Source organism: Schistocerca piceifrons, chromosome 7 (genome assembly GCF_021461385.2).
Source record: "Schistocerca piceifrons isolate TAMUIC-IGC-003096 chromosome 7, iqSchPice1.1, whole genome shotgun sequence".
Classification (NCBI taxonomy): Eukaryota; Metazoa; Arthropoda; class Insecta; order Orthoptera; family Acrididae; genus Schistocerca; species Schistocerca piceifrons.
In genome coordinates, this window is record NC_060144.1 from 119,035,558 (window position 1) to 119,061,586 (window position 26,029).

At 37.9% G+C, this 26,029-nt stretch overlaps 1 protein-coding gene and 1 non-coding gene across 2 annotated transcripts in view; one reads left to right on the forward strand and one right to left on the reverse strand.

Annotated features, from left to right (window-relative positions):
* Positions 1-2,775: 2,775 nt before the first annotated feature.
* LOC124805249 (tumor necrosis factor alpha-induced protein 8-like protein) overlaps positions 2,776-26,029 on the reverse strand; it is a 233,886-nt gene continuing 210,632 nt past the window's right edge. Inside the window, exons 3-4 of the mRNA XM_047265761.1 lie at positions 14,377-14,547; positions 2,776-7,041 (exon numbers count right to left, since the gene is read on the reverse strand). Of these exons, the coding sequence (XP_047121717.1) occupies positions 6,799-7,041; positions 14,377-14,547 (414 nt within the window). The 3' untranslated portion in view covers positions 2,776-6,798. The remainder of the gene's footprint in view (positions 7,042-14,376; positions 14,548-26,029) is intronic.
* Positions 18,249-18,320, forward strand: Trnat-agu. Its single transcript has one exon. It is a non-coding gene; the product is annotated as a tRNA-Thr (tRNA).

The window sequence follows — 26,029 nt, forward strand, 5'->3', positions numbered from 1 at the left end:
ACAGGATTTGGGATGGACATCATTAAAAGAAAGGCGTTTTTCGTTGCGATGGAATCTTCTCACGAAATTCCAATCACCAACTTTCTCCTCTGAATGCGAAAATATTTTGCTGACACCGACTTACATAGGATGGAACAATCGCAAAGATAAAATAAGGGAAGTCAGAGCTCGTATGGAAAGATATAGGTGTTCATTCTTCCCGTGCGCTATACGAGATTGGAATAAAAGAGAATTGTGAAGGTGGTTTGTGAACCCTCTGCCAGGCACTTAAATGTGATTGGCAGAGTATCCTTGTAGATGTAGATGTAGAGTATCAATGTATGTCACAAATGGTCGTATCTTTTGATAGCATTGACTTAGAAGCTTTGACAGATCTAACCGTACCTGAGAAAAAGGGTTTGCGAAGTCAGTACAGAAACCTACAAATCATATAAATATTTAAAAGATTGTGCAATTAGTACATAGTAAAATTATGAAGTCAACTATTATAACATAACAATTATTGATCGGTCTTTCCTTATCCCCTCCAGCAAGTCTGCCCTGATCCAAGATTTTGGCCGACTTTTCTGTAACTCTTCCCATTTCCTAAACCTTTTTCTTCATCCCCATTCCTTTCACTTTAATCTTTCTGCCAGAAGGAGCCACTGCCTCCAAAATATCATGTGTTTCCATATGTTTTTGTGTTTTTTCGTGCCACTCTTTATCACCATTTTTTTTTATCTATTCTACTGAAATATTGATCTTCGTTTGGCCCAGTTTTCGGTTTTTATCCATCCTATTAAAATACTGATCTTTGTTTGGCAAAGTTTTTACTTCACAAAGCTGAGTTGGTAAATGCATGCTTTATGTTAAAAATGTCTGCATAATCTAAAGGGTAGGTGTTCAGTTTGTGCTTCATTGCGTGATCACATGATGAAGATTCGCCATATGGCTGCTTATTCTTAAATCCAGTAACTGAACTGAAGCCCATTTTTGTAGGCTCATTTCTCCTCATGGGGAGATAGTTTCTATTTCTTATTTTCACTGCTAATTTACAGGAAATGTGAAAAAGAAAGCTGTTTTTAAGCAATGGATCTTTGCTGTCCTGGTGTTAGTGGCTGAGTGTCTGATGCTACTTTCTTCTCTCCCTTTTCCCCCCTCCCCCAATTTTGCTGCACCTTACTATTGCCAAACAAAGTAGGAAAAGAAAAGTTTAATGAGCATAGCATTACTTTGTAGTTGTTATGAGTTTTGCAAATCTGCTGTGGGAAGTGTAAGGTTTGAGTGATGTCCAACATAAAATGTACACCTCATGTACCAATTAATCATCACTAATTGAATTGCTTCACATGAAGTCAGCAATACCTGGATGCTCGTGGCCACCACTTCCAGCATCTCTTATAAACAGGGAACTTCATGTTTTTGAACATTACTATTACCTATTCTTTTTTTGTTAGTTCATTGTTACTAGAATCTCAAGCATGAGGCATGTTTTATGTGGAACACCCTGTACTTTCAGGTCAGAAGTTATAACTTTTAACTGACTGGTTTAATAACAATAAAATACAAACAGTGCTTTACAAAAGTTTACAAATATCATACATTTACAAGCATCCTACCAGACTTATAAACATTCATTACAATAGTGAGATTACTGTGATACACTTTTTCATACAAAAGAGTCTTATACTAGATATGGTCTTTTTTTGGTCAAATGTATAAATATGGATCTTCACACTAGAAGCAGTGCTAAAGTGTTTTCAGTGTACACTGATATTTAGCACACTAATAAAATTCGTCCTTGAAAACTGTCAGTTAACTTGTGGAGCACGTAGCCAATAAATAATAAAAGCGAAAGTGATTTGATATTGTTGGCATTACAAAATTCCATACGTATTTCGGTATATAGACCAGTGTTGACAACATAAGTAACAAAATATTGAGCAATTAATTACATTCACAACAAACAATCTTTTATGCCTCGAGGAATAACATACATATTTCCTTTACAGCATTTTCACTTCCATTCAATTACTGAAAGAAACATAACATCCAATGTTATTTACATAGTTTTCTTGGTAGTAGGAACTGCATAAAAAGCTAAAAAAAATGACTTGCTTGCAATTATTCACAGGATGATTTTCAAACTTTTTGGTTGACTTGGTGTTTTACATACAAGGGTAATCCCAAAAGTAAGGTCTCCTATTTTTTTTTATAGGTACATAGATCTGTTTATTTCTACAATGGTTTAAATCAGTTTACAGCTTGAACATTTAGCTATTTTTCGACATAATCACCATTTCTGTCGAAGCATTATTGTAGACACTGTGGCAGTTTTTGTATGCCCATGTCATACTAGCTCATCGCCATGCTGTTCAGAAAGTTATGATTCTCTGCTTTCGCCTCGTCGTCGGAGCAGAATCGCTGGGATCGCAATTAACGCTGACAGGTACTGTGAGACTCTGAAAAAACTCAAACGGGCAATTCAGAACCGGAGAATAGGAATGTTGAACAAGGACGTACACATTCTCCGCGACAACGCTTGCCCACGCATCGCTCGGCAAACCATTGCTCTCCTCAAACGGTTTTAGTGAAACATAATCACCCACCCACCCTATAGTCCTGACTGGGCACCCAGTTCCCTAGGTTAAAAGAACATTTGGCCGGAAAGCGATTCAGCTCTGATGACGAGGTGAAAGAAGAGATTCATAACTTTCTGAACAGCATGGCGGTGAGCTGGTATGACATGGGCATACGAAAACTGCCACAGCATCTACAAAAATGCATTGACAGAAATAGTGATTATATTGAAAAATATCTAAATTTTCAAGCTGTAAACTGATGTAAACCACTGTAGAAATAAACAGGTCTATGTACTTATAAAAAAAATAGGAGACCTTACTTTTGGGATTATCCTCGTATATACCCTACGACCGTAGCCTTGTCAAAGACTAGGTGCTGCGATAGCTGCCAACTCCACTAAGAGACTGATGGTGTTGTATTGATTTGCTGATGCGAGGTCTACGAGGAGCAGCAAAGGCTTTATGTAATGGCATCTACACCATTCATTTTTATACGGTTTCTGTCAAAGTTGGCAACATGTTAACAGATTTAGTGGCATCCCCAAATAAACTGGGGTAGTAACTGTCAAAATTAGACATGACAATGTGTGTTACTGTTATGTACAAGAGTACCACTATGAAAATTATCCTGTGCATTACAATTCATTTGATGATCAGGGTTGCCTGAGTAATTGGCATGAGTTGTTAATTAAAAGCTTCATAAAAATGGAATCAATAAGAACTTTTCTATGAATGTTCTGTAATGGTTTTGTTTTTAAAAATACAAAGATGCCTTAGACCAATGAGAAGTAGAATAAAAAATATGTTTCCATGTAAGAACAAAACTACTAAAAAAAAAAGATAAAACTGAAATCAAAAGTATTTTGATGGGAGATATTAAGAAACATCCACAATAAAGATGCTATACTTTCAAAGGATACGAAAGTTACAGCATCACTTCTCTGTTACCTTATTTTGCCCATTTAGTATAATATTTTATTTTGGTCTTGTATCTAAGTTTCAAGCTTTTAACTTCAGCTTTCTATTTCAGTTTTTTATGTAAATATTCATCATAGACCTCAAAATAGTTCCAATGATTTTAGTTAGTAAAAACTGCAACAGGAAAATTAATGTGAATGGTCTATGGTAATATTAATTTATAAAGAGATTACTATTGTTACAAGCCTGTTTCTCAATGTGGAACAGTATCCTTCTGCGGACACTTTATTGTCTTATTTTGAAGTGCAGTATCAAAATATAGTATCTTATTTTGTCTTTACTAGCTGAAAATGCAATTTAAAGTTACTGAAATTGCTGAAAGTGACATATTAATAAGAAGTTATCCAGTATACGGGTCCTGTATTCTTATTTTTAACAAAAATCGTAACTTTGCGTTATAAAAACACTAGCATAGAATGGAAGTGGAATGTACTGCCTTCATTTTGTATATGGTCACAGGTATGGAGTAATATAATATGCACAAAGGATAACAGTTACATTACATTAATGAGTAGACATAGAGGAAAAAATAACTATGTGCATTGTGTACTACACCTGATAACAAGCAGGATCAAGTATAATAAATAGTTATAGACATAGTAATACAATTTCGTACAAGATATGCACTCCCCTCTACACTGTAGTCACTAGGCTTAACAATAATTCATTTGACAGATGAAGAAAGCACAAAAAATATTCTGTATATCTTGGAACATAAATCTAGATCTGACTATGCTTCTGCATGAGCTTTAACAGTTAATTAAAAATAGCTATTGCATTGTTGTACCAGCAACCATTTGTTCCCCTTGAGCCTCGTAAAGTAGAAGCATCAAATTTTGAAGTTCATAATTTTTGTTCTTTCTTTTCCCTTTCAATCCCCCCCCCCCCAATTTATCACGTGAATGGTGCATAAACAGTAAATCAAGTTATCACAAAGGACAGCTACACTCTTATTATTATGTCACAATGCATATCATTTCATCAAGTCTCAAATACAGCAAAGTAAAATTTTCACTGTAGTTTACAAAGTATCTTTTGACAGAATAAAATTTTACTGATGTTTGGTTAGCTGATCTACAGAATTCATTTATGCCTGTAGTTATGACAAGTGTCAAATCTGTCATCAGTACAAACAGCAGAAGGCCAATGGCGTGCACTATTTGGTTTCCAGAAGGTAGTCTCTTACTTGCATGCTTATGAAATAAAATGGGTTGATGTCTGCAATATTACACGATACATGTGACTATTCTATTCAAATGGATTTTAACTAGATTTTTAACAGAGTCAATGGAATTAGGAAGGTATTTAAAAATTACTGCCTTCTTTACTGGAGTGATCAGGAGTTACAACTACATGTTAGCAGAATGCACACATGCTTTGAACCGGATGCATACAACTTGGAAAACAAATAGCTACTTGTGTCATACTACTTGATTTCACTACCAATGAGCAAAATGAGTGGGGCAGTTCCATTACAGCAAGGATCACAAATGAGCATGCATTCCTATATCGTTGTAAGGTTTTTAAATTAACTTGTAAGATATGAAAACTATCCCAGCTAGTGTTTCCCATGTTTGGTTGTATTTTCATACATGCAAGATAAGCTCTCTTAGTCCAATGCCATTACACTAGGAGATGGAAAGTAAGCACACTCATAGAAAATATTTTCAAACAAAGGCATTACCAGATATTAAGATAGGACAGGCAGTAGAATTAGCAGAAAGAGAGAGAGAGAGAAGAGTGTGTGTGTGTGTGTGTGTGTGTGTGTGTGTGTGTGTGCCTTGGTTAACTGTTATAATTTTTTTGTAAAACTGTGAAAGTGTAAGACTTTTATTCAAAATGTCCACAGGGCTTTAGCACAATGTTGCTGATCAAACAGATTCCTATTGTTTCACTGAGATACATACCTTTTCTGAAAGTATTTTTTTGTTTCTTTTGACACTTCTACACTATTTAATGCATTTTATAATACTATATGGTTACATTGTATAGATGCAGTACAAAACTTTGGATGTACCTTGGTCATTTGTGATATGTATGTACATAAATTAACAGATGCAAAATGTTATCTTACACATTTATGAGTTACTCATAATAAATTTATCTTATCTCATTTCTCTGTGAATTTCACTTGCTTGAACAAACATCAGAAAAACAAAGGCAGTGACTTGTATGAGGTTTTTATAAAATGACACAGTGCGTAAACAGTTTGATGTGCACATTACTAGAAGACTAGTCAAATAGTTTATCAAAATATATGCAGCAAATATTTGTTTATTGACACAACTTTATAATCAAATAAATTCTCAAAATATGGCAGTGACTTCTTGCAATGAAAGGTGCTGATATTGTATAGGGATTGCATGTAGATTAGTTTATGTACAATTGTAAGTTCTTTAATGAAATGTTATATTACACAAATTTTTATCTGGGAAGTATAGCTCGAACTGTGGGGAAAACTAGGTGCAAAATTCAGAACATGACAATTATTGTAGTTGTAGGAGTGACAAATAACTTCACTTGTGACAATCATACGGTGGGTTCAAAAACTGATGAATCCATATTCAGTATATTTTTTATTTGCCAGTTGTATCTCCATTTGTGAGTTAAGTATTCACTTACTTGTAGCCCTCTTATTGAAGTACTTTTTCTTACACAAAGCTGAAATGAGTCATTACAGACTATTTAAAAACAAGCTTTGAGCAACATTTTGAAATTTGTAGATTTTTTTACTAAGTTATAAAACTGTAGCAAATTTTTTAAGCAAAATCAAACTGATTTTGTGAAATTTGCCAGTGAAATGTAAGAAGGATGTGAGGATGCATTAGTGAGTTATTTGAAAAAATCAAAGCACACAGCGAAAGAACTGGGACCTGCATTCATGCTACTTAGTTCAGCAGACAACTATACCACTCTACAACAATGATATGGAATGTGGCTGCCTACAAGGCCACATCTTTGGGGAGAAAAATTAATTCTGTACTTCTACAGAGGTAGTACAGAAATTTGCAAAAACCAACCTCTTTTTCACAATGTATATACCTGGCAAGATATTTAAAAATGCTGATACAATTTATGGCAATATTAACACCATGTGGTACTCATTCAATAAGCAATAGATTCATTTGTTCCAGCTAGTGGTATATAATCTTCATCGCTGGTGATAAGCTGTCCCAACAGTCTAGTGTACCTTTACTTTTATTGGTGCACACATAACTACTTGAGGCTGACAGACAACCAGAAGGGAATGTCACAGTCACTACATGCCACCTTCATCCATTGCTCGGTTCATGTCTTCAACCACTCGCCCTAGTTCTGGCCGAAGTTCAGAATCTCGTCGAAAAACTGTGTCGAGGAACTGGGGATCACCAAAGAAGTTGAAAATTGAGTCAATTCGTGTGATGCTCTTGTCAGTAAGGTGACGTCCAACCAGTAAACCCAGCGCTGTACGAGCTTCAGCCAGGGCAGTTAGAAGATACATACGATCATAACTGAAATCCACCTGAAATATGAAATAAGAATAAGTGTGGAAAAAAATACGACAACTATATCATGTGCACTTGCGCAGGAAATCAATGTGCCACTTAATCTTTTTTTTTACTTGGTGGCAGTTTTGTTTTAAAAATCTAATATCCTAAATTTCTAGTATTATTCTCTAAATGAACAAGTTAACTATCCTCTTTGTAAAATACGTAAATGCAAACATAATAAGACACACAATAACAAATTATCATTTATTACTACACTTCGGAAACACTATTAACTAGGGATGCCATCTTTCAAGAAAGCCTCAATCAAATGAAGTGAAGAAAATGCTAATATTTTACAATAAATATCATTAGTAATGTACTGAATTTGTTGTATGTATAATTTCAAAACATACCAAAATGTAGTTTTAATATTGTGTTAACACAAAAATAAAAGAGAAAGTCTTCTCTTTTTCACTCTTACTTGTAATGTACAGATTTGCCATTGAAACAAGGAATGAATTTTTTAATGAACATTTAAATGCAATATAACAAGTCCAGTTCAAAGTGTAGACAAAAAAACACAGAGAAAAAAATCTTGAAGAAAATGTCCAAAAGTAACATGACCACTGTTTTGTATTTTTGAATGCCTATTTTGTGTAGTTCTTTGCTGCTTTCAGTAGTCCTTTACTGCCCCCCCCCCCCTTTCCTTTTTAAGAAGATTCAGGAATTCACCACAACATTCAGAAAAGTTCACTTTTATTGGAAGTTCTCTTTTCACCACAGCCCTGGACATCCAGTTTCTTTATTCTGATCGCTGGTTCTAGATCATATTGAAAATTCTTTCACCAAATGATTTTCTGGCAGGAACTGAAATTATGTGTAACATACACTAAGCAACTGAGAATGGGAGATGTCAATTGTGGTCTGCTGCTTAAAGAAATTTACCCAAACCTGGTCTTCTGATTTACTTTTTGTCATGCCCAGATTATGCCTTCTGGAAATCACAGAATTCACTGCATAACTGATCTTCATCGAGGGTGAAATTCAATTTGTTTGTAACCTTTAAAACACAGTACCATTGCAGATGAAAATCTTCCTGTTATTTAAGCAAAAAGACTGAATACATTGTTCTCATAAAAGTCATATTTTTGTGACAAATAATTAATGCAATGCGTCAAAAAAGATTGTGACTCATTTGCAACGTCTGTGATTTGCTATTTCTTCCACGGCTTCATTATATTTCTTTCCTAATAGTTTATCTTGCTTCCTGCTATCTAAGGTTGCTCTTAAGGCAGCTTATCATTATGTCCAACTCAACAGAAGTAACTAAGCTGTTTTCCAGTTTTCTAATGGCAGTTTCAAACTGGGGCAAAATACAGCGCAGAAAACCAATAGCTTTAAGGAAAGAAGTTCAGTATCTTCAGCGTCATGCTGCACATTTGATGCCACAATGTAGTTTTAATACTGTGTTAACACAAAAATAAAAGAGAAAGTCTTCTCTTTTTCACTCTTACTTGTAATGTACAGATTTGCCATTGAAACAAGGAATGAATGGTTTTCTGCGCTGTATTTTGCCCCAGTTTGAAACTGCCATTAGAAAACTGGAAAACAGCTTAGTTACTTCTGTTGAGTTGGACAAATCAGTCTTGAACAATCTTTCTCAAGCTCTGAAATAAAATAGTTGCTGGTAGGCCAGCAGTATACAATTCTGTCAATTGCAGGATGTAGTGAATGCCATTTTAAACATCTCCACTAACTCTAAAATTCTCTCAGTGACTGAACATGTGGAACAGAGAAACAAAATTCACTGTCGATTTTGAGAACTCGAGCATCATAATCAAATGTTTTAAGACCAAGTTTTACGGTATTATTAATTTATGATAAGGCAGTTTCAACTGGCCCTCAAAGTCAATGGATTTTTGTTTTTCAGTAAGACAAAAACAGATTTTTTTGCCATAGTTCACTAGAGCACTGTCAGCATTGTAGGACCTTACTTGGTTAAGATGAAAGACATTGGATTCTTTAATGTTCTCTATTCCATGAAAAATATCTTTGTGGGTTTCTTTGGAGTCTTCATAAAAATCTAGCAATCTCTGATGTATCCTGCAGTTTTATATTTCCTGAGTTTTAAGTGACTGAGGACAAAAAAAAAAAAAAATCTATTAAGATCCCTTTTTCTCTGGAATGGGTATATGTACGAAGATGAAATTTATGTCACATACTAAAGTATGTGGTCCTTGGCAGCATAAAAGATTTAAGCTTCCAAGTCAGTGTAGTCTAAAGATATGGCCAATTAGGTCACGTTTTTTGTACTTGTAAACTCACTCATCAAAAGTTATAGGGTGCTTCCCACTGACATAGAATTATGAAATTTGTCAAAAAGCAAAGTTTTATAGTATCAGTTAAAGAAAAAAAATCTGAAAATTGTTAATTCATAATTATATCATACGACATTCATGGAATTCCAAGGACCAATATCTTGCCAGTATCAAAACTGTAGATATTCTCGATTCTTCTGATAGAATTACTATCTGTATACATAATTAAGTTTGTATGGAACCCTGAGAGTGTGAGTCGTACTAGCACTTGGCCAATTTTATTTTTGTGGCACTGCTGTTGTGCCAGAATGTGTTTTTGTGTCTTCTGATGAGCCACTACAACTTTTCTTCATTGAAATTTGATCTCAAACATGATGGGGCAAATTTACACATTTTGCTGTGAAGTCTTTTTCTTTCATCTGTCATGTGAAAAAATCTTTGTTTTCTAACCAATTTTTGTTGAAACTTCTTGGTTCTTTGTTGTAACATTTTTCATCAGAACAAACTTGATGAACTGTTTTCATCATCAGAGGAAGCACAAAACACCTTTTCAGAACAATTATCATTTCCAAATCGTAAATGTTCAAGCTGGACATGAAATGTGCTGCTGGCAACTTCACTACCCAATAATATCCAATTTAACAGGAAATTGTGTGTTCTGAACCATGTTTAGCACCTGAGGGAGGAAAGCCACATATCACTGTTTCACTTTGTTCTCATGAAGTGTAAATTCAACACAAAGGTTACTGGACATTACTCTAATATGTAGACAATCCTGTCAAAAATTGGTGAGGTGGCAATGCTACCAATAATCCTAATAAACTTCACATTCACTTTCAAGAAACGTAAGCCATGGTACGTTCCGTAATATTTCATTTAGAATACATTGTTGAGGCATGCTAACAAAGATAAATTAAAATGCGATTAAAAAAATATTTTTTTTTAGCATTTATACAAGTGTTTCTAAATCAGCTTATCCGTTTCAGTGAGTTACCTGTTTGGAAATGATATTGTTAATCATTGATAATTGTTTAGAATTATGTAATATGAGTTTTTTTAGATCACAGTTGTTTCCTATTCGATAATTGTCTTTGCTGTGACTGTTGTGTTTGATTTAGACCCCTATCAATAGACTCGTAACTTTTTGGCCGAACTTACCCATGTGGGAACTCCAGACGATGAATGCCGTATGATCATTTCATTTCATTTTATTTGTATCATCAGGAAACATCAATTAAAAATTAGAGAGAGAAAACTTGAATTCCCTTAAATGAGAACTACTTCAGTCAAGACCATTTGTGGGTCAGCAACGGAATCTTTGGGGGCACAAATTTGATTCTGAGTTGTTGTTATTCCAGCAGTGTGGGCTAATCTCTTTGTGGGTATCAATACATTTGATTGGTTATAATTTCAACAAAACATCATTGTTTTTAAATGACATCTGCAAAGACGATATGGGATAGTAAAGAAGGTGAGCCAGAAATGGTAATGGTAATGGTACACGACGTACTCCTTGCTACAGGCCATATAGATGTACATGTAAATGACAATTGGGCAAACTTCCCATTGCAACCAAATGAAATCAGTTAACAGCCATACGCAGAAATGTTCATGTTCATGATTTTACTTAAGCGAGCTGATAAATGCAATGGAAAGAAAACACGGGAGGACGTAGGATGGGAGGGCAATGGAATACCACTTTAGGAAGAGTGGGAAAGATCTTGGGTAGAAACTCCCTTAATTCCAAGCGTGATGATACATAGTCAAAAATTCCTGTCATACGATATTGTTCAGTTTTCTAGGTGAGGGTGATGAGGGGGACAGTTCTTTGTAGCTGATTCTTGGGGGAGGTGGGAGGATTAGGGGAGTGTGATGATGTGGCATGAGAAAATTGTTTGCAGACTAGGTTTGGGGGGGAGGGGGTAGTGCCTGTCTGTAGAGTCCCCTAGTGAGACTTTCAGCATACTAGGCAAGAGAACTCTTGTCACTGCAGATACACCACCCATGGTTGGCTAGCCTGTATGGGAGAGAATTTTTGCTGTAGAAGAGATGTTTCCACATGGTTAACCTTGGGTGCAGGGCTGAAGGTGACACCTTTGGATAGGATTAATACTTGGGGGAGGGGGGTTGAGTTTTTTTGTGGAAAGTTAATAACAGTATTTTGGGTCCGTTTGGGTTCTGAATTTCAAGGGAGAGAGTTTTGGAGGATGTGGCAAATTTAAAATGTCAGCTAGGCAAGATCTGGGTGCTATGAGGGATTGGTGAGGGGTTTCACTATGGGTAGGATAGGTAAGTTGAGGGTAGAATGTCCATATGTTGGAAGATTAATTGAGTTGTTGTCTGGGATGATCTTCCAGGTGTTGCAGGGCAAGGATTTCAAACATGGAAAAAAGATGCATGTAGTCAGGATTGCACAGTAACAGTATTTTTCAGAGGGAGCAGAGATGGTTCTGGATTGCCTGTGCCATGGAGTTGGGCTTTTGCAGTACCAGGTTTGTGAGGAATAGGGACTGGTAGAATTTGAAAAGATAAGATCACTGTGAAAGGAAGGCTCAGTTCCTGAAAAAGGATTTTTATGGTTAGGTATTTGGGACAGGGGGATTCTATGGCTTAGGCTGCGTTTAAGGAACATGTTGTGGCACTGGGCTTCAGCTAGGAAAAGGGGCACTTTTCTGAACTGATGCAGATAGATGAAGCAGGGTCCGTTTAGGCTGGGATGGTGCTAGGAAAATATGAAATGACATGGGGAAATAGACAACTGAAAGCTTTAAATAGTTGTAAAGGGAACTGGATAACAAAGCATGAGTTTAGGAAATGAAAAGGGTGGAAGAAATTGTGCCGAGGGCAATAAAATAGTCCTGTAACTTAACTCGTGTCACTGCCCTCACCACAATTTCTTCCATCCTTTTGTATGTGGTTTATTGCATGTAAGTTATAGTCAGTGTGGAAACCAAAAAGGAAAGACATAAAATTCTGACGGAAGCAATGTGTGAAAAGGGCTGGGTCAAGTGGAGATGAAATTTTGTGGTTTGTTACTAGAATAGTGTTGTAGCTGTGACCTGGTTGATGGGTGGTTCATAGAATAGCACGCAACACTGTTGAAATGACCCTGACTGGTGCCACAAGGTCTCACAAGTCACACATGACCACGGTGGTCAGGGCCGGAGACGTGAGAAGAAAAAGGTAGGAACAGATGAGGATGGGCAATAAAGGAGAGACAATATAAACGTAAACTGCAGGACAGATGATGTGAGATGTAGGATGGAAGGGAGCCACTAGGCAGTATAAATATAGGCATGTGATGGCTATGACATTCCAGCTCCCACACACTTGCCACAGGTATCACAACTCTGTGGAAGACCCAAGTGAAGATCTGCTCAATCCATCCACTAAGCACTTCCTCCTACTCCAGTCCTGTCACAGGCTTATCCTGTCTCATAACAGGCAGGGCCACCTATGAAGCATGTATGACACATACCAACTCTGGTGCAATTGCTGAACAGCTGTTTATGTTGGTGTGATAACCAGCTGCCCACCAGAATGAGTGGCCACTGCCAAACTATGGCTGAAAATAAAGTTACCACCCAGTGGCACAACAAGCAGCTGAGCACAACACACTCAAGTTCAGTGGTTGCTTCAGAACCCGTGGCAACTGGATCCTTCCTTCCAGCACCAGCTTATGTGAGCTACACAAATGGGAGTGATCCTTGCACAACATCTTTCGCTTCCATTACCCTCCTGGCCTCAGTTTCTGCTGATCAAACTGTCCCCATAACCTCCACCCACCAATTTCCCTTTCCTGTCTCCACATCACCCTCACTGTGCACTGCACCTCACCGGCTCTGGTACCCGTATATCTTATTCCTAGCCCGTGCAGCTGCCACCCCTGTTTGGAATTCCGAGGATCTCTCTCTCTCTCGCTCTCTCTCTCTCTCTCTCTCTCTCTCTCCCTCCCTCCCTCTGTGTGTGTGTGTGGGGGGGGGGGGGGAGGTGTGTGTGGGGGGGAGGGGGGTTTACAATATTTTGTAAAATGCAGGCTGAATAAGGACAAATAGTTTATAGCAGTTTTAACAAAAGTAAATTATTGTTGTTGTTGTTGTGGTCTTCAGTCCTGAGACTGGTTTGATGCAGCTCTCCATGCTACTCTATCCTGTGCAAGCTTTTTCATCTCCCAGTACCTACTGCAACCTACATCCTTCTGAATCTGCTTAGTGTATTCATCTCTTGGTCTCCCTCTACGATTTTTACCCTCCACGCTGCCCTCCAATACTAAATTGGTGATCCCTTGATACCTCAGAACATGCCCTACCAACCGATCCCTTCTTCTAGTCAAGTTGTGCCACAAATTTCTCTTCTCCCCGATTCTATTCAATACCTCCTCATTAGTTGTGTGATCTACCCATCTAATCTTCAGCATTCTTCTGTAGCACCACATTTCGAAAGCTTCTATTCTCTTCTTATCCAAACTATTTATCGTCCATGTTTCACTTCCATACATGGCTACACTCCATACGAATACTTTCAGAAATGACTTCCTGACACTTAAATCAATACTGGATGTTAACAAATTTCTCTTCTTCAGAAACGCTTTCCTTGCCATTGCCAGCCTACATTTTATATCCTCTCTACTTCGACCATCATCAGTTATTTTGCTCCCCAAACAGCAAAACTCCTTTACTACTTTAAGTGCCTCATTTCCTAATCTAATTCCCTCAGCATCACCCGACTTAATTAGACTACATTATTAATGCAGTTTTTAATAGTTACTTCTGTTTGTATGTGCATGATTTGACTCATAGCATGTCCCTGCATGTTCTTTTTCATGGCAAGATCTACAAAAAACAATTACTGAATGAATTAACATTAATGAATCACTGTGAACAGCATCCTTAACACTTTTTCCAAAATCTATCTCTTATAAGGTTAGTCACATTTTTCATACATTCTTCTCCTTCTCATCTTCGATGTTATGTGATAATCATACAAATACAAAGTATCCATCAGAACACAGGTTCTGCTCTCACTGTATATTTTCAGATATATACATACCTCATAAAACGAAACAACAGCCATGGCAGTTGAATGAAACCGCTGTTTGAAGCGTTCTGCATGATGCAGCTCTTCATTGCTGAACTGCCCATTTCTGTAGAGCACTCCTAACTTCACAACCAGTTTTATGATGTTCTTCACCAACTTTTCCGCTTCTTTGCGATTTCCAGTCTGTTGAAAAGAAAAAGAATAAATGTAAATTTAGCTTATCTGTAAACCACTGTAAAGGTAAATGGATAATATGTGGTAGAAGCAATGTAAATCATGGAAAAAGTTAACAGCAAGACATAAGTAAATGAAATTAAATATGGTAAATAATTATAAGGCAGGAACAAATATAACAACAGCAATAATTCACTTTAAAAATAAAATCAAAGTGAGAAATATATAAAATAATCATTTCCTGTTTGACTTACTGGTAATATTATGTAACGGCTGTATTGCTATTCACCATGTAGAGGAGATGTTGAGTCACAGACAGGCACAACAAAAAGACTGCTATACATTGGCAATGAGCAGAGACATTCGTCATGTGTGTGAGAGTTGTGCTTGTGTGATGGTGTGTGTGTATTTTCTGCTTTAGAAGAAAGCCTTTTGGCTGAAAGCTCATATGTATTACAGTCTTTTTGTTGTGCCTGTCTGTGACTCAACATCTCCTCTATATGGTGAGCACTGATTTACCCTTCTCATAATATTGTAATTATTCCATCCTGTATTTTCCAAGGAAAAGGAACCGTACAAACGTTTGCATAAAATGATTCAGAAAGATAGTGCATCTATGAGCAAAGTCCCATTCTATTCCATTGTCCTGACTGAACAATCTCATCAAGTTTAGTGTCCTAGCCAAGCCTACTAACATGCTACAAGTTTTCAACATGAGAAATATACATGTGGTACAACAGTTTTTATAATAATTATGGAGGCTTGATGGTGGAAAGTCAGGAGATGCCAGTGCCAATAATGAGGTATCTTTTTAAATGGCGAAAAGCTTCAGATTCTGAAGTGATACTATATTAAAATCTTCTGATTGTCTTTTATGACAACACACTGCACTATATGTTGATGACTTCATTACATGTTTTTGTATAGTACTGCATCCTCACTATAGGTGAGTCTTTCTCAACTGATGCTCCAAGTGATCTTTCCTTCTTTTCCTACCTGCCACAACCTATCCCTCCTTCCTTCCTGAGGAAGGTATTATAATTTCCAAAAGTTACATATTGTTGTTAACACTTTTAAATGTATATATCAGTAGTGCTACAAATTTCACTTCTTGGAAGTAAGCACTAGCCAGCTGTTCTATCTGCTTGTAATTCTTCTTGTCTATTAAAACTCTGAGTAAATTAAATATATAAACTTGTATATGAGAATTCCAGCAAATAGAAGAATTTTAAATAAAAAAGGGAGATCATGTAGTGCCAATAATTTTCTCAGCATCACTTGGAAGTCACAAAAACTTTTTACTCCTTGAGAGTTAGATGCTAGTATCATGTTAACAATTACTCGAGAGGTGGACTGTCTATATGCACGAACAGCAGAACCAAGTTCCTAGACCAAGGTGTAATAAGCCTGTGGTCAACAGCATTTATAATGTTGTGAAACAACCCACTAACCATGCCAAAGAACTGCTGTTCTTCTCATTTTCAAGTCATTCATAATGAGATGAATATTGGGGTTTTGGAAAAATGTCATGAAACAGGGATTTTCTAGTCTATAATATATCTTAACCATATAACTAATTAAGAGTTGTTGTTGGTGTATCTTTAAAGGTGGAATATCTCTTTCAACAAGGAGATTACCAATAATGTTCATGCAAACACCTCCATGATGCCTCAGTTGTGGTGTACAGGGTGTAGTAGGTCTAAAACAGAATGTGCTGCTGACCTGCAAGCAACATATCTATAGTTTAATTAGATTACAATGAATAGCTGGTAATCTGAACATCTATCCTGGTTCATGGGTCAAGGTCATATTGCAGTCTCCTAAGCTAACGTCTTCCAGAGGCAGCAAAACTTTTATTTTCAGTATTTTGCACAGTTGAACAAACTTAACGATTTAAATCACTTTCATAATCTACTCATTAAAAGATATAATCTTTGTTAAAGTTTTAATGCGGTAAGACAAATATAACAGTTAGAAAGTGAGTATGTCTCGAGGCAGCTTAACTAACTACAAGCAAATACCCAGCTAATTTTTGTAGAAAATTTACGTGTACATTGGAAGTATAGGTTAATGGGAAATGCAAGTGGCTTATCTGTCACAACAGACAAGAAACTCAAATCCTCCAAGATAGAAGCTGAAGTTGCATGCGAGTCTGTTTGGGCAGGACTCAGTATCAGGAGTGGGCATAAAATGGTAAGTGGATCCTTTTGTTGCCCATCATACACACCTCCTGACCTAACCAAAAACTTTAGAGAGAACTTCAGTTCATTCGTGTGTAAGTTCCCCTGTCATGCTGTAATCATTGGTGGAGACTTTAATCAAACAATCAATTGAGAAAATTACAGTTTTGTTGGTCATGGGTGTGACAATACATACTGCAAAACATTACTAAATGTCTTCTCTGAAAACTACCGAGAACAGATAGATTGGAGCCCCACTCACGATGGAAATATATTAGATCTAATGACAACAAATATACCTGACCTCTTTGAGGATGTCCACATGAAGACTGGTATCAGTGAGCATGGCACGATTATGGCAACAATCCTTACCAAATACACAGGATAATTAAAACATGTAGAAAGATATACATACCTTCAGCAAACTATCAGTAGACTCATAGCTCAACGAGGAACTTCAAACTTTTAGCACAGGACAGGAACATGTAGAGGAACTATGGCTCAAGTTTAAAAGAATAACTGATCATGCACTAGACAGATATGTATCCAGGTGAACAATTCATAATATGAGGGACCCCTCCATGGGATTCAGTCACAGCAAAGAAACTTCTAAAGAAACAAAGACTACCGCACAATAGGTAAAACAAAGCACTGGGCTATAGAAAGAAAGACACTGAATGAAATGCATTTAGCTACCAAGTGAGCAATGCATGAAGCTTTGAATGTTAACTGTAACAGAATCTTGTCAAATGATCTTTTACAAAACCCAAAGAAATTCTGGCTGTATGTAAGGGCTGTTAGTGGGATCTAGATTACTGTCAGTCACTCACAAATGAGGTGGGAACTGAAATTAAGGGTAGTAAAGCGAAAGCTGAAGTGCTTAACTCCATCTTAAAATGTTCCTTTGCAATGGAAAAACCAAGAATTGTCTCAATTTAATCCTCATTCCACTGAAAAGATGAGTGTAATAAGTGTTAGTGTCAGTGATGTTAAGAAACGGTTGAAATCGTTAAAACTGAACAAAGCTCCAGGGTCGATGGCATCCCTATCAGATTCTATAGTGAATTTGCAGCTGAGTTAGCCCCCCTTTTAACTACAATCTACGGGAGATCGTTGGTGGGTAGGGGGGGGGGGGGGGGGGAGTGCTCAGCATTAGGAAGAAAGCACAGTTCACATCCATTTACAAGAAGGATAGTAGAAGCTGAGCTGATGGAATTACATTTTCCTGGAGACATATGAGTCTAAACTTTATCTTTGATAAGGATAGAAACTGAAGCAATAGATTAAAATTTGTGCCATGGCTGGGAGTTGAACATGAGTCTCCCGCTTACTAGGCAGATGTGCTAACCACTACATTATCACAGCATTATGGCTACCATAGGCTACCCTAGACCAATGTTCTCCCTAACACAAACTTCAGTTCACACCTTCAGCCCATTTTCCTCTTCTTAAGTCATCAGTATTGCTGAGGCTCTCCAGCACTGGAATAGCACCTCAGCCTTGTATATAATGGGGAAATATTGTCACAATGCTATGGTGGTGTAGTGGTTAGCACATCTGCCTAGTAAGCAGAAGACCCATGTTCGAATCCTGTCTGCAGCACAGATTTTAATTCATTGCTTCAGCTTCTATCCTTATTGATGATGGAGGTACACGCAGGATTTAACCCAAAATTGGACTAGGGTAGTCCATGTAGCTTTGGTAGCCCTACTGCTTCAGTGAAGTAGGGGTTAACCCATTTGCCTAGTGGGCAGGAGAACTGGGTTCAAGTGCCAGCCGTGGCACAAATTTTAATTCACTGCTTCAGCTTCTAGCCTTATCGAAGATAGAGGAAATGATCCACAAAACTACCACCCAATATCCTTGACATCAGTTTGTTGTAGAATCTTATAGCATATTCTGAGCTCAAACATAATGAGGTATTTCGAACAGAATGACCTCCTCCATGTCAACCAGCATGAATTTCAAAAATATCGATCATGCGGACCCAGCTTTTCTGACATGATATACTGAAAGCTTTGGATCAAGGCAGTCAGGTAGAGGCACCATTTCTTGAGTTCTGAAAAGCATTTGACTCCACAGCACATCCAGACTTGTTGTCAAAACTATGATCAAATGAGGTAGCAAGCAGAAAATGTCACTCGGCTGAGGATTTTTTGGTAGGGAGCACGCAGCATGTTATCTTGGATGGACAGTCATTGACAGATGTAGATGCAACTTTGGGTGCACACTAGGAAAGTGTGTTGGGACTCTTACTGTTCATGTTTATATTAGTGACCTTGCAGATGATATTAATAGTAACCTTAGAATTTTTGTAGATGGTGCAGTCTTCTATAATAAAGTACTATCTGAAAGAAGGTGCACAAATATTCAGTCAGATCTTGATAAGATTCCAATGTGGTGCAAAGATTGGCAATTTGCTTTAAATGTTCAGAAATGCAAAATTGTGTACTCCACAAAACAAAAAAGAAACATACACCGAAGAGCCAAATAAACTGGTACACCTGCCTAATATTGTGTAGGGTCTCTGTGAGCTTGCAGAAGTGCCACAACACAATGTGGTAAGGACTCAACTACCTGAAATAGTGCTGGAGGCAATTGACACCATGTATCCTGCAGGGCAGTCCATATATCTGTAAGAGTACGAGGTGGTGGAGATCTCTTCTGAATAGCACATTGCACGGCATCCCAGTTTGGCTCAATAATAATCATGTCTGGGGAGTTTGGTGGCCAGCGGAAGTGTTTAAACTCAGAAGAGTGTTGCTTGAGCCACTCTATAGCAAATATGGACGTGTGGGGTGCCACACTGTCTTGCTGGAATGCCCAAGTCCTTCAGAATGCATGATGGACATTAACTGATGCAGGTGATCAGACAGGATGGTTATATAAGTGTCACCTGTCAGGATTGTATCTAGACATATCAGGGGTCCCATATCACTCCAACTTCATAAGCCGTCGCCATTACAGAGCCTTAAACAGTCCCCTGCTGACATTCAGGATCCATGAATTCATGAGGTTGTCTCCATACTCGTACACGTCCATCCACTCGATACAATTTGAAACAAGACTCATCCGACCAGGCAACATGTTTCTAGTAATCAACAGATCAACAGTCCAATGTCGGTGTTGATGGGCCCAGGCAAGACGTAAAGCTTTGTGCTGTACAGTCATGAACGGTACACGAGTGGGCCTTTGGCTCCAAAAGTCCAAATCGATGATGTTCCATTGAATGGTTCACACACTGACGCTTGTTGATGGCCCAGCATTGAAATCTGCAGCAATTTGCGGAAAGGTTGTACTTCTGTCACATTGAACAATTCTCTTCAGTCATCGTTGGTTCCGTTCTTGCAGGATCTTTTTCTGGCCGCAGCGATGTCGGAGATTAGATGTTTTACAGGATTCCCAATATTCACGGTAGACCCGTGAAATGGTCATACGAGAGAACCCCACTTCATTGCTACCTCAGAGATGCTGTGTCCCATCACTCATGTACCGACTATAACACCAAGTTTAAACTCACTTAAATCTTGATAACCTGCCACTGTAGCAGCAGTAACTGATCAAATAACTGCACCAGACACTTGTTTTTCATATAGGCATTGCCAACCGCAACACTGTATCCTGCCTGTTTTCATATCTCTGTAACTGAATATGCATGCCTATACCAGTTTCTTTGGTGCTTCGGTGTAGAATCCTACGATTGTAATATCAATGAGTCACAGCTGGAATTAGACAACTCAAATAAATACCTGGGTGTAACACATAGTGGGGACATGAAATGAAACAATCATGCAGGCTTAGTCACATGTAAAGTAAAATGGGAGCACAAGTAGTCACAAGTTTGTTTGATCCATGGGAAAGTGTCACACAAATGCTGAAGAAACTGAACTGCAGACTTTGGAGGATAAACATAATGGTGAAGAAACTGAACTACAGACTTTGGAGGATAAACATAAACTATCCCAAGGAAGCCTACTTACAAAGTTTCAAGAACTGACTCTAGGAATGTACTACCACTCCCTTTGTATCACTCACACAGGGATCGTGATAGCAAGATTAGATTAATTACAGCACACACAGAGACATTAAACAATAATTCTTCCCATGCTCCATACATAAATGGAATGGGATATACCCTCTCCCATGCACTTCACAGTGGCTTGCAGAGTATAGGTGTAGACAATGTGCAGATCATATTCGTCCAGCATTTCCTCTACTTTAAATAAGAACATTTTAGGTTAGGCTTTACTGTGACTGTTATTGACATTGAATGAAACAACAAGTTTACTATTACCAGTCACTGTTTATTTCTCTCCACGATGCATTTCAAAGGTTTAAACCTCCATCATCAGATGGATTTACATTTGTTAGTATGACATTTGTATGTCTTTGTGTGTGTGTGTGTGTGTGTGTGTGTGTGTGTGTGTAGTAACTTGTGGCACTGTCTAGTGGAGAAACAAAACACTATTTCAGAACATGGTTTTGGGTTACTTTTGACAATAAACTACATGTTTATCTAACAGTAAAAATAAAATAAGTAAAATAGAATACGTACAGAGGTCACAGGTTTTTTTCACTGTTGTAACACATCATATGTATACTGTCATATTTTATAAAAAAAAATATGGCATTTGGAAACTATATGGTGCAGATATCATATAGCAGAAGAGAAAACATTATCACAAAGTACAAATAATATACATAGTAACAACATTATTACAGAATAAATTTTTTAAGGATTTTGGAGATGTTTGTTTTGAGGCGTCGAATGCATGTGATGGAATAAATATTTCTGGTGATATATAAATTCTATTTTGACAAGTTAATGTAGCTTAAACTTCATACTCGTTTATACAACCAGGTGGCACGTTATAAACTTCCAGTACAATAAGTATGTTGGCTACAGTGGTAAAATTATACACAAATAACAATTTTAGTTGGGATTCACAGTTAGGCTGGAGGCAGAGGGAGAGGAAGAGAAAGAGAAAGTGAGACGCAGGGAGAAGGTGGAAAGAGTGATTGTATGAGAGCAAACTCTACAAAGCAGGGGGGTCTTAAGATTACATCTGTTACATGTAATAACTGCCTACAGGTTGGGGCTATACATTGGTTAATGCTTTAAAATATGCAGATGGATGTACAATTTTGGCCAGGAGTTGCTGTACATAGTTTCAAGCTGACAGGGGGGTACAAGCTGTTGGTGTGATGATATATTTGCAAATGAGGTCAATCCTTTCAACATTTGGGGGCTATCGTGGTAACATAACTAAATATTTATGCTAAATATTAAGGTGTCCACCATAATGCCACCTACACTGGTCAAGGGCTAACACCATGGCCATCACTCAGCATGTCCACCTAGTTTGATAGTCGTTCCTCAGAGTCCTGGTGGCATAAAAGGATAGGCATCTACCTACTCTTTCCCTTATGTAAGAAGGGATGGGGCGGGTTTAACAGCTTGGGCACCAACTGTACGGGTCATGGATTGTCAGTGAGCTATGGTCGAGAGGACATACGACGACCCCCATCACATTGGATTCATTACTGCTTGGGCTGCTTGGCAGGAGTAGTTGTCCACGTATGGGGGATGTGGTGGTGGTCATGATATGCTATGCATTTGGTGCCATCTGAAGTGTCCTTTCCTAAATGACCTGCACTACCATCAAAATTTTGAAAAAAGAGAAAAGGTGGTTCAAACCCAAAAATGGGGATTAGATTTTAATTTACCGGAATTGTGATAGAAGAAAGCAAAGGGTGCGGTCCAGTTCAGAACTTAAGGAACAGGTTGACATGAAGACTTAACACAGGGTTCAGAAGAATCTGATAGATATTTAAAAGAGGGGAGCAGAGAACTGCAACATGGGAAATGATAAAAATACTACAATAGCTCTGAGCCTCACACCAGCCATATACACACCCATGTAGTAGAGAGACAACCCCTGGAGTGAATGTAATTTAGGGTCTTTGTGACTAAGAAAGAAAAATTCAGTGGAATGGTGATAATTCATTTTCTTCTGTCAGCTGCTAGTGGTTTGGCATTTTCATAATTACATTGAATTAGTGAATGGATTCCAGAAACGTCAGGCATCAGTTGCAAGAAGCAGGTCCGACTGCAATTTCATAATTGTCTGACGTAAAACAGAAAACACAGCTGTCAAACACAACCACTGCACCAAGCACCTGGAGATGGCACAACAGAAAAGAAAAGAAAAACACAGTTTGTGTTATACTTTGAGGGAAAAGAAGTTCATTACACTAGATTTAAGTAATCTGCCATTTAATACTGAACAGAAGATAAGAACAATAATGGGGAAATATTGTTTCTGTGTGTCATTTGTTTTGGGTTGAGAAGATAGACATATTGTGCTAGAAAACTGAATGGTGCAGTTTATCACTGTCGCTACATCATGATGGGAAATCTGCAACTACATTTACAATTATACTCTGCAAAATACCGTGATGTGCATGGCAGATGGTACGTCCCATAGTACCAGTTATTAGTGTTTCTTTCTCTTCCATTCACATATTGAGCATGGGAAGAATTATTGTCTGAATGCCTCCGTGCATGCAGTAATTATTTTAATCTTATCCTCGCAATCCCTACTGAGCGATACATAGGGGGTTGTAGTATATCCCTAGAGTAATCATTTAAAGCCGGGTCTTGAAACTTTGTTAATAAACTTTCTTGGGATAGTTTATGTCTGTCTTCAAGAGTCTGCCAGTTCAGTTCCTTCAGTATCTCTGTGACACTCTCCCACAGATTAAACAAACTGTGACCATTCATGCTGTCCTTCTCTGTATAAGTTCAATACCCACTGTTAGTCCTATCTGGTATGACTCACCCAAATGCTTGAGTAATATTCTAGGATGGGCCACAAGAGTGATTTGCAAGCATTCTCTTTTGTAGACTGATTGCATTCCCCCAGTATTCTACCAAAAAACCAAAAACTAGCACCTGCTCTACCCACAACAGAAGTGATGTGAGCACCCCATTCCACATCCTTACAAAGTGTTGCACCCAGGTAGTTATATCAGTTGACCAATTCCAACAGTGACTCACTGATATTATAGTCATAGGGTACTACATTTTTTTCGTTTTGTGAAGTGCAAAATTTTTGATTTCTGAACATTTAGAGCAAGTTGTCAATCTCTGCACCACGTTGATATCTTATCAAGATCTGACTGAATATTTATGCAGCTTCTCTCAGATGGTACTTCATTATAAATAACTGTATCATCTGCAAAACGCCTGAGTTTACTATTAAGATTATCTGCAAGGTCATTAATATACAACATGACAGCAAGGGTCCCAACACACATCTCTGGGGCACAGCCAAAGTTACTTCTACATCTGATGATGACTCTCCATCCAAGATAAGACGCTGTGTCCTCCCTACCAAAAAGCCCTTAATTCAGTCACAAATTTTGCTTGATACTCCATATGATTGTACTTTTGACAACGAGCATACATGCAGTACTGAGTCAAATGCTTTGAAAATAGAGAAACACTGCATCTACCTGGTTGCCTTCATCCAAAGCTTTCAGTATATCACGTGAGAAAAGTTCGAGTTGGGTTTCACATGATTGATGTTTTCAAAATCCATGCCGGTTGGCATTGAGGAGGTTGTTCTGTTCAAGATTCCTCATTATGTTAGAGCTCAGAATATGTTGTAAGATACTACAACAAATCGATGACGAGGATTTTGAATGGTAGTTTTGAAGATCACTTCTACTACTCTTCTTGAAGACAGGTGTGACCTGTGCCTTTTCCCAAGAAGTGGGCATGGGTTTTTTGCTCAAGGGATCTAAGATAAATTATAATTAGAAGAGGGACTAACTTAGCTGCAAATTCAATATAGAATCTGACAGGGATTCCATTGGGGCCTGGAGATTTGTTCAATTTTAACAATTTCAGCTGTTTCTTAGGCAAAGTTGTTTTTTTCCCTATGACCCCCTGCTTGCCTCATATGGACAGTGGGTGGGCTGGCAGCAGTACAATACTACACTCTTTGGCCAAGAGCATTCTTAAAAATCTACCAAAGATGAGGGAAAAAGCAACATGAGGACTTTTTTCATTTTAAATTAAAAAGATTAATGATGGACTGCTAAAAGGACAAAAAAATACATAACATTTTAAAAAACACAATTTCTATGTGCTGATATTCTTCTATGAAAAGGCTCTGAAGCACTGTACTTTCACTTAAAATGTGGAGGACCCGCACTGAGTGAGAAGCATTGTGACAGTACAAAATATGTTCCGTAGGATTGAGGGGTGTGGGTAAAAAGATAAGGGTCTGTCAGGGAGGGAAACAATGCGCATTCCAATTGTATATCTGTACCCAGTGTCACAAGCAGCTGAGAGTGCTTGCCATCTTTTTTCATTAGTTCATGCCTTTTCTGCTTTCACCGATCAAATACATGAAGACTAACGTGTCCTCCAAACAATATGTTTATACAATTTAGAAGGAAAAAAGGATGATTAGGATTTAATGTCCATGTACAAGCAGATTACCAGAAATTGAATACATATTCAGACTGAACATGGACAAGACAGGCAATTGGTCACATCGTTTTCAAAGGAACCATCCTGTCATAAGGCTTAGGTGGTTTGGGGGAATTGTGGAGAAACAAAGCATGTAACTGATTCAGACAGTGAAACGGGAGTTATCACAATGTCTGAAATCAGCCCATATTTGCTGCCAATAGTGCTGTGAGCTGCGAGTGGCTGCCACAAGACAAGTGCTGGGAAGAGGCCACACCCTTGAAGTGTTTGCTGTGTCGCCTGGTAGGATCCCATGACTGAACTGCTTGACATAAGTGAGCACTGTTTTGGGAATGGTAGTTTTCGTTGGTGCTCCCTGTACCTGCATATTAGACCGGTTGCTTTGTGATAACAACTGCCGCCTAAGACCTGGACTACTCTTGGACAGTACGATTCTGTACTTCTTGTTCACTGCTAGCATACTCAGTGAATACGCAATACAGAGTGTTAGTAAGTGTAAACATCAACACAAAGCCTGGGTGTTCACACAGAAATCTCATGCCCGCTCCTCCTGAATGCAAGTCCAATACCTTTACCTCTGCACCACATCACTCCTTGTATAAAATTTAAAAATTCAAGCCTTGCTAGCAGGAGAAATAATTAATGTATATGTTGATTATTTATCCGCCTTTCATATGCATCCAGAAAGGGGAGGGAGGGCAAGATAAGGCACTGGCCACATCCTTTAATTCAGGGGGCGGGGGGCAAGATGAGACCTGTAAGTAGCCATAAACAAGTTCCAGTTCCGAACCTGTTAAAAAGATACGTA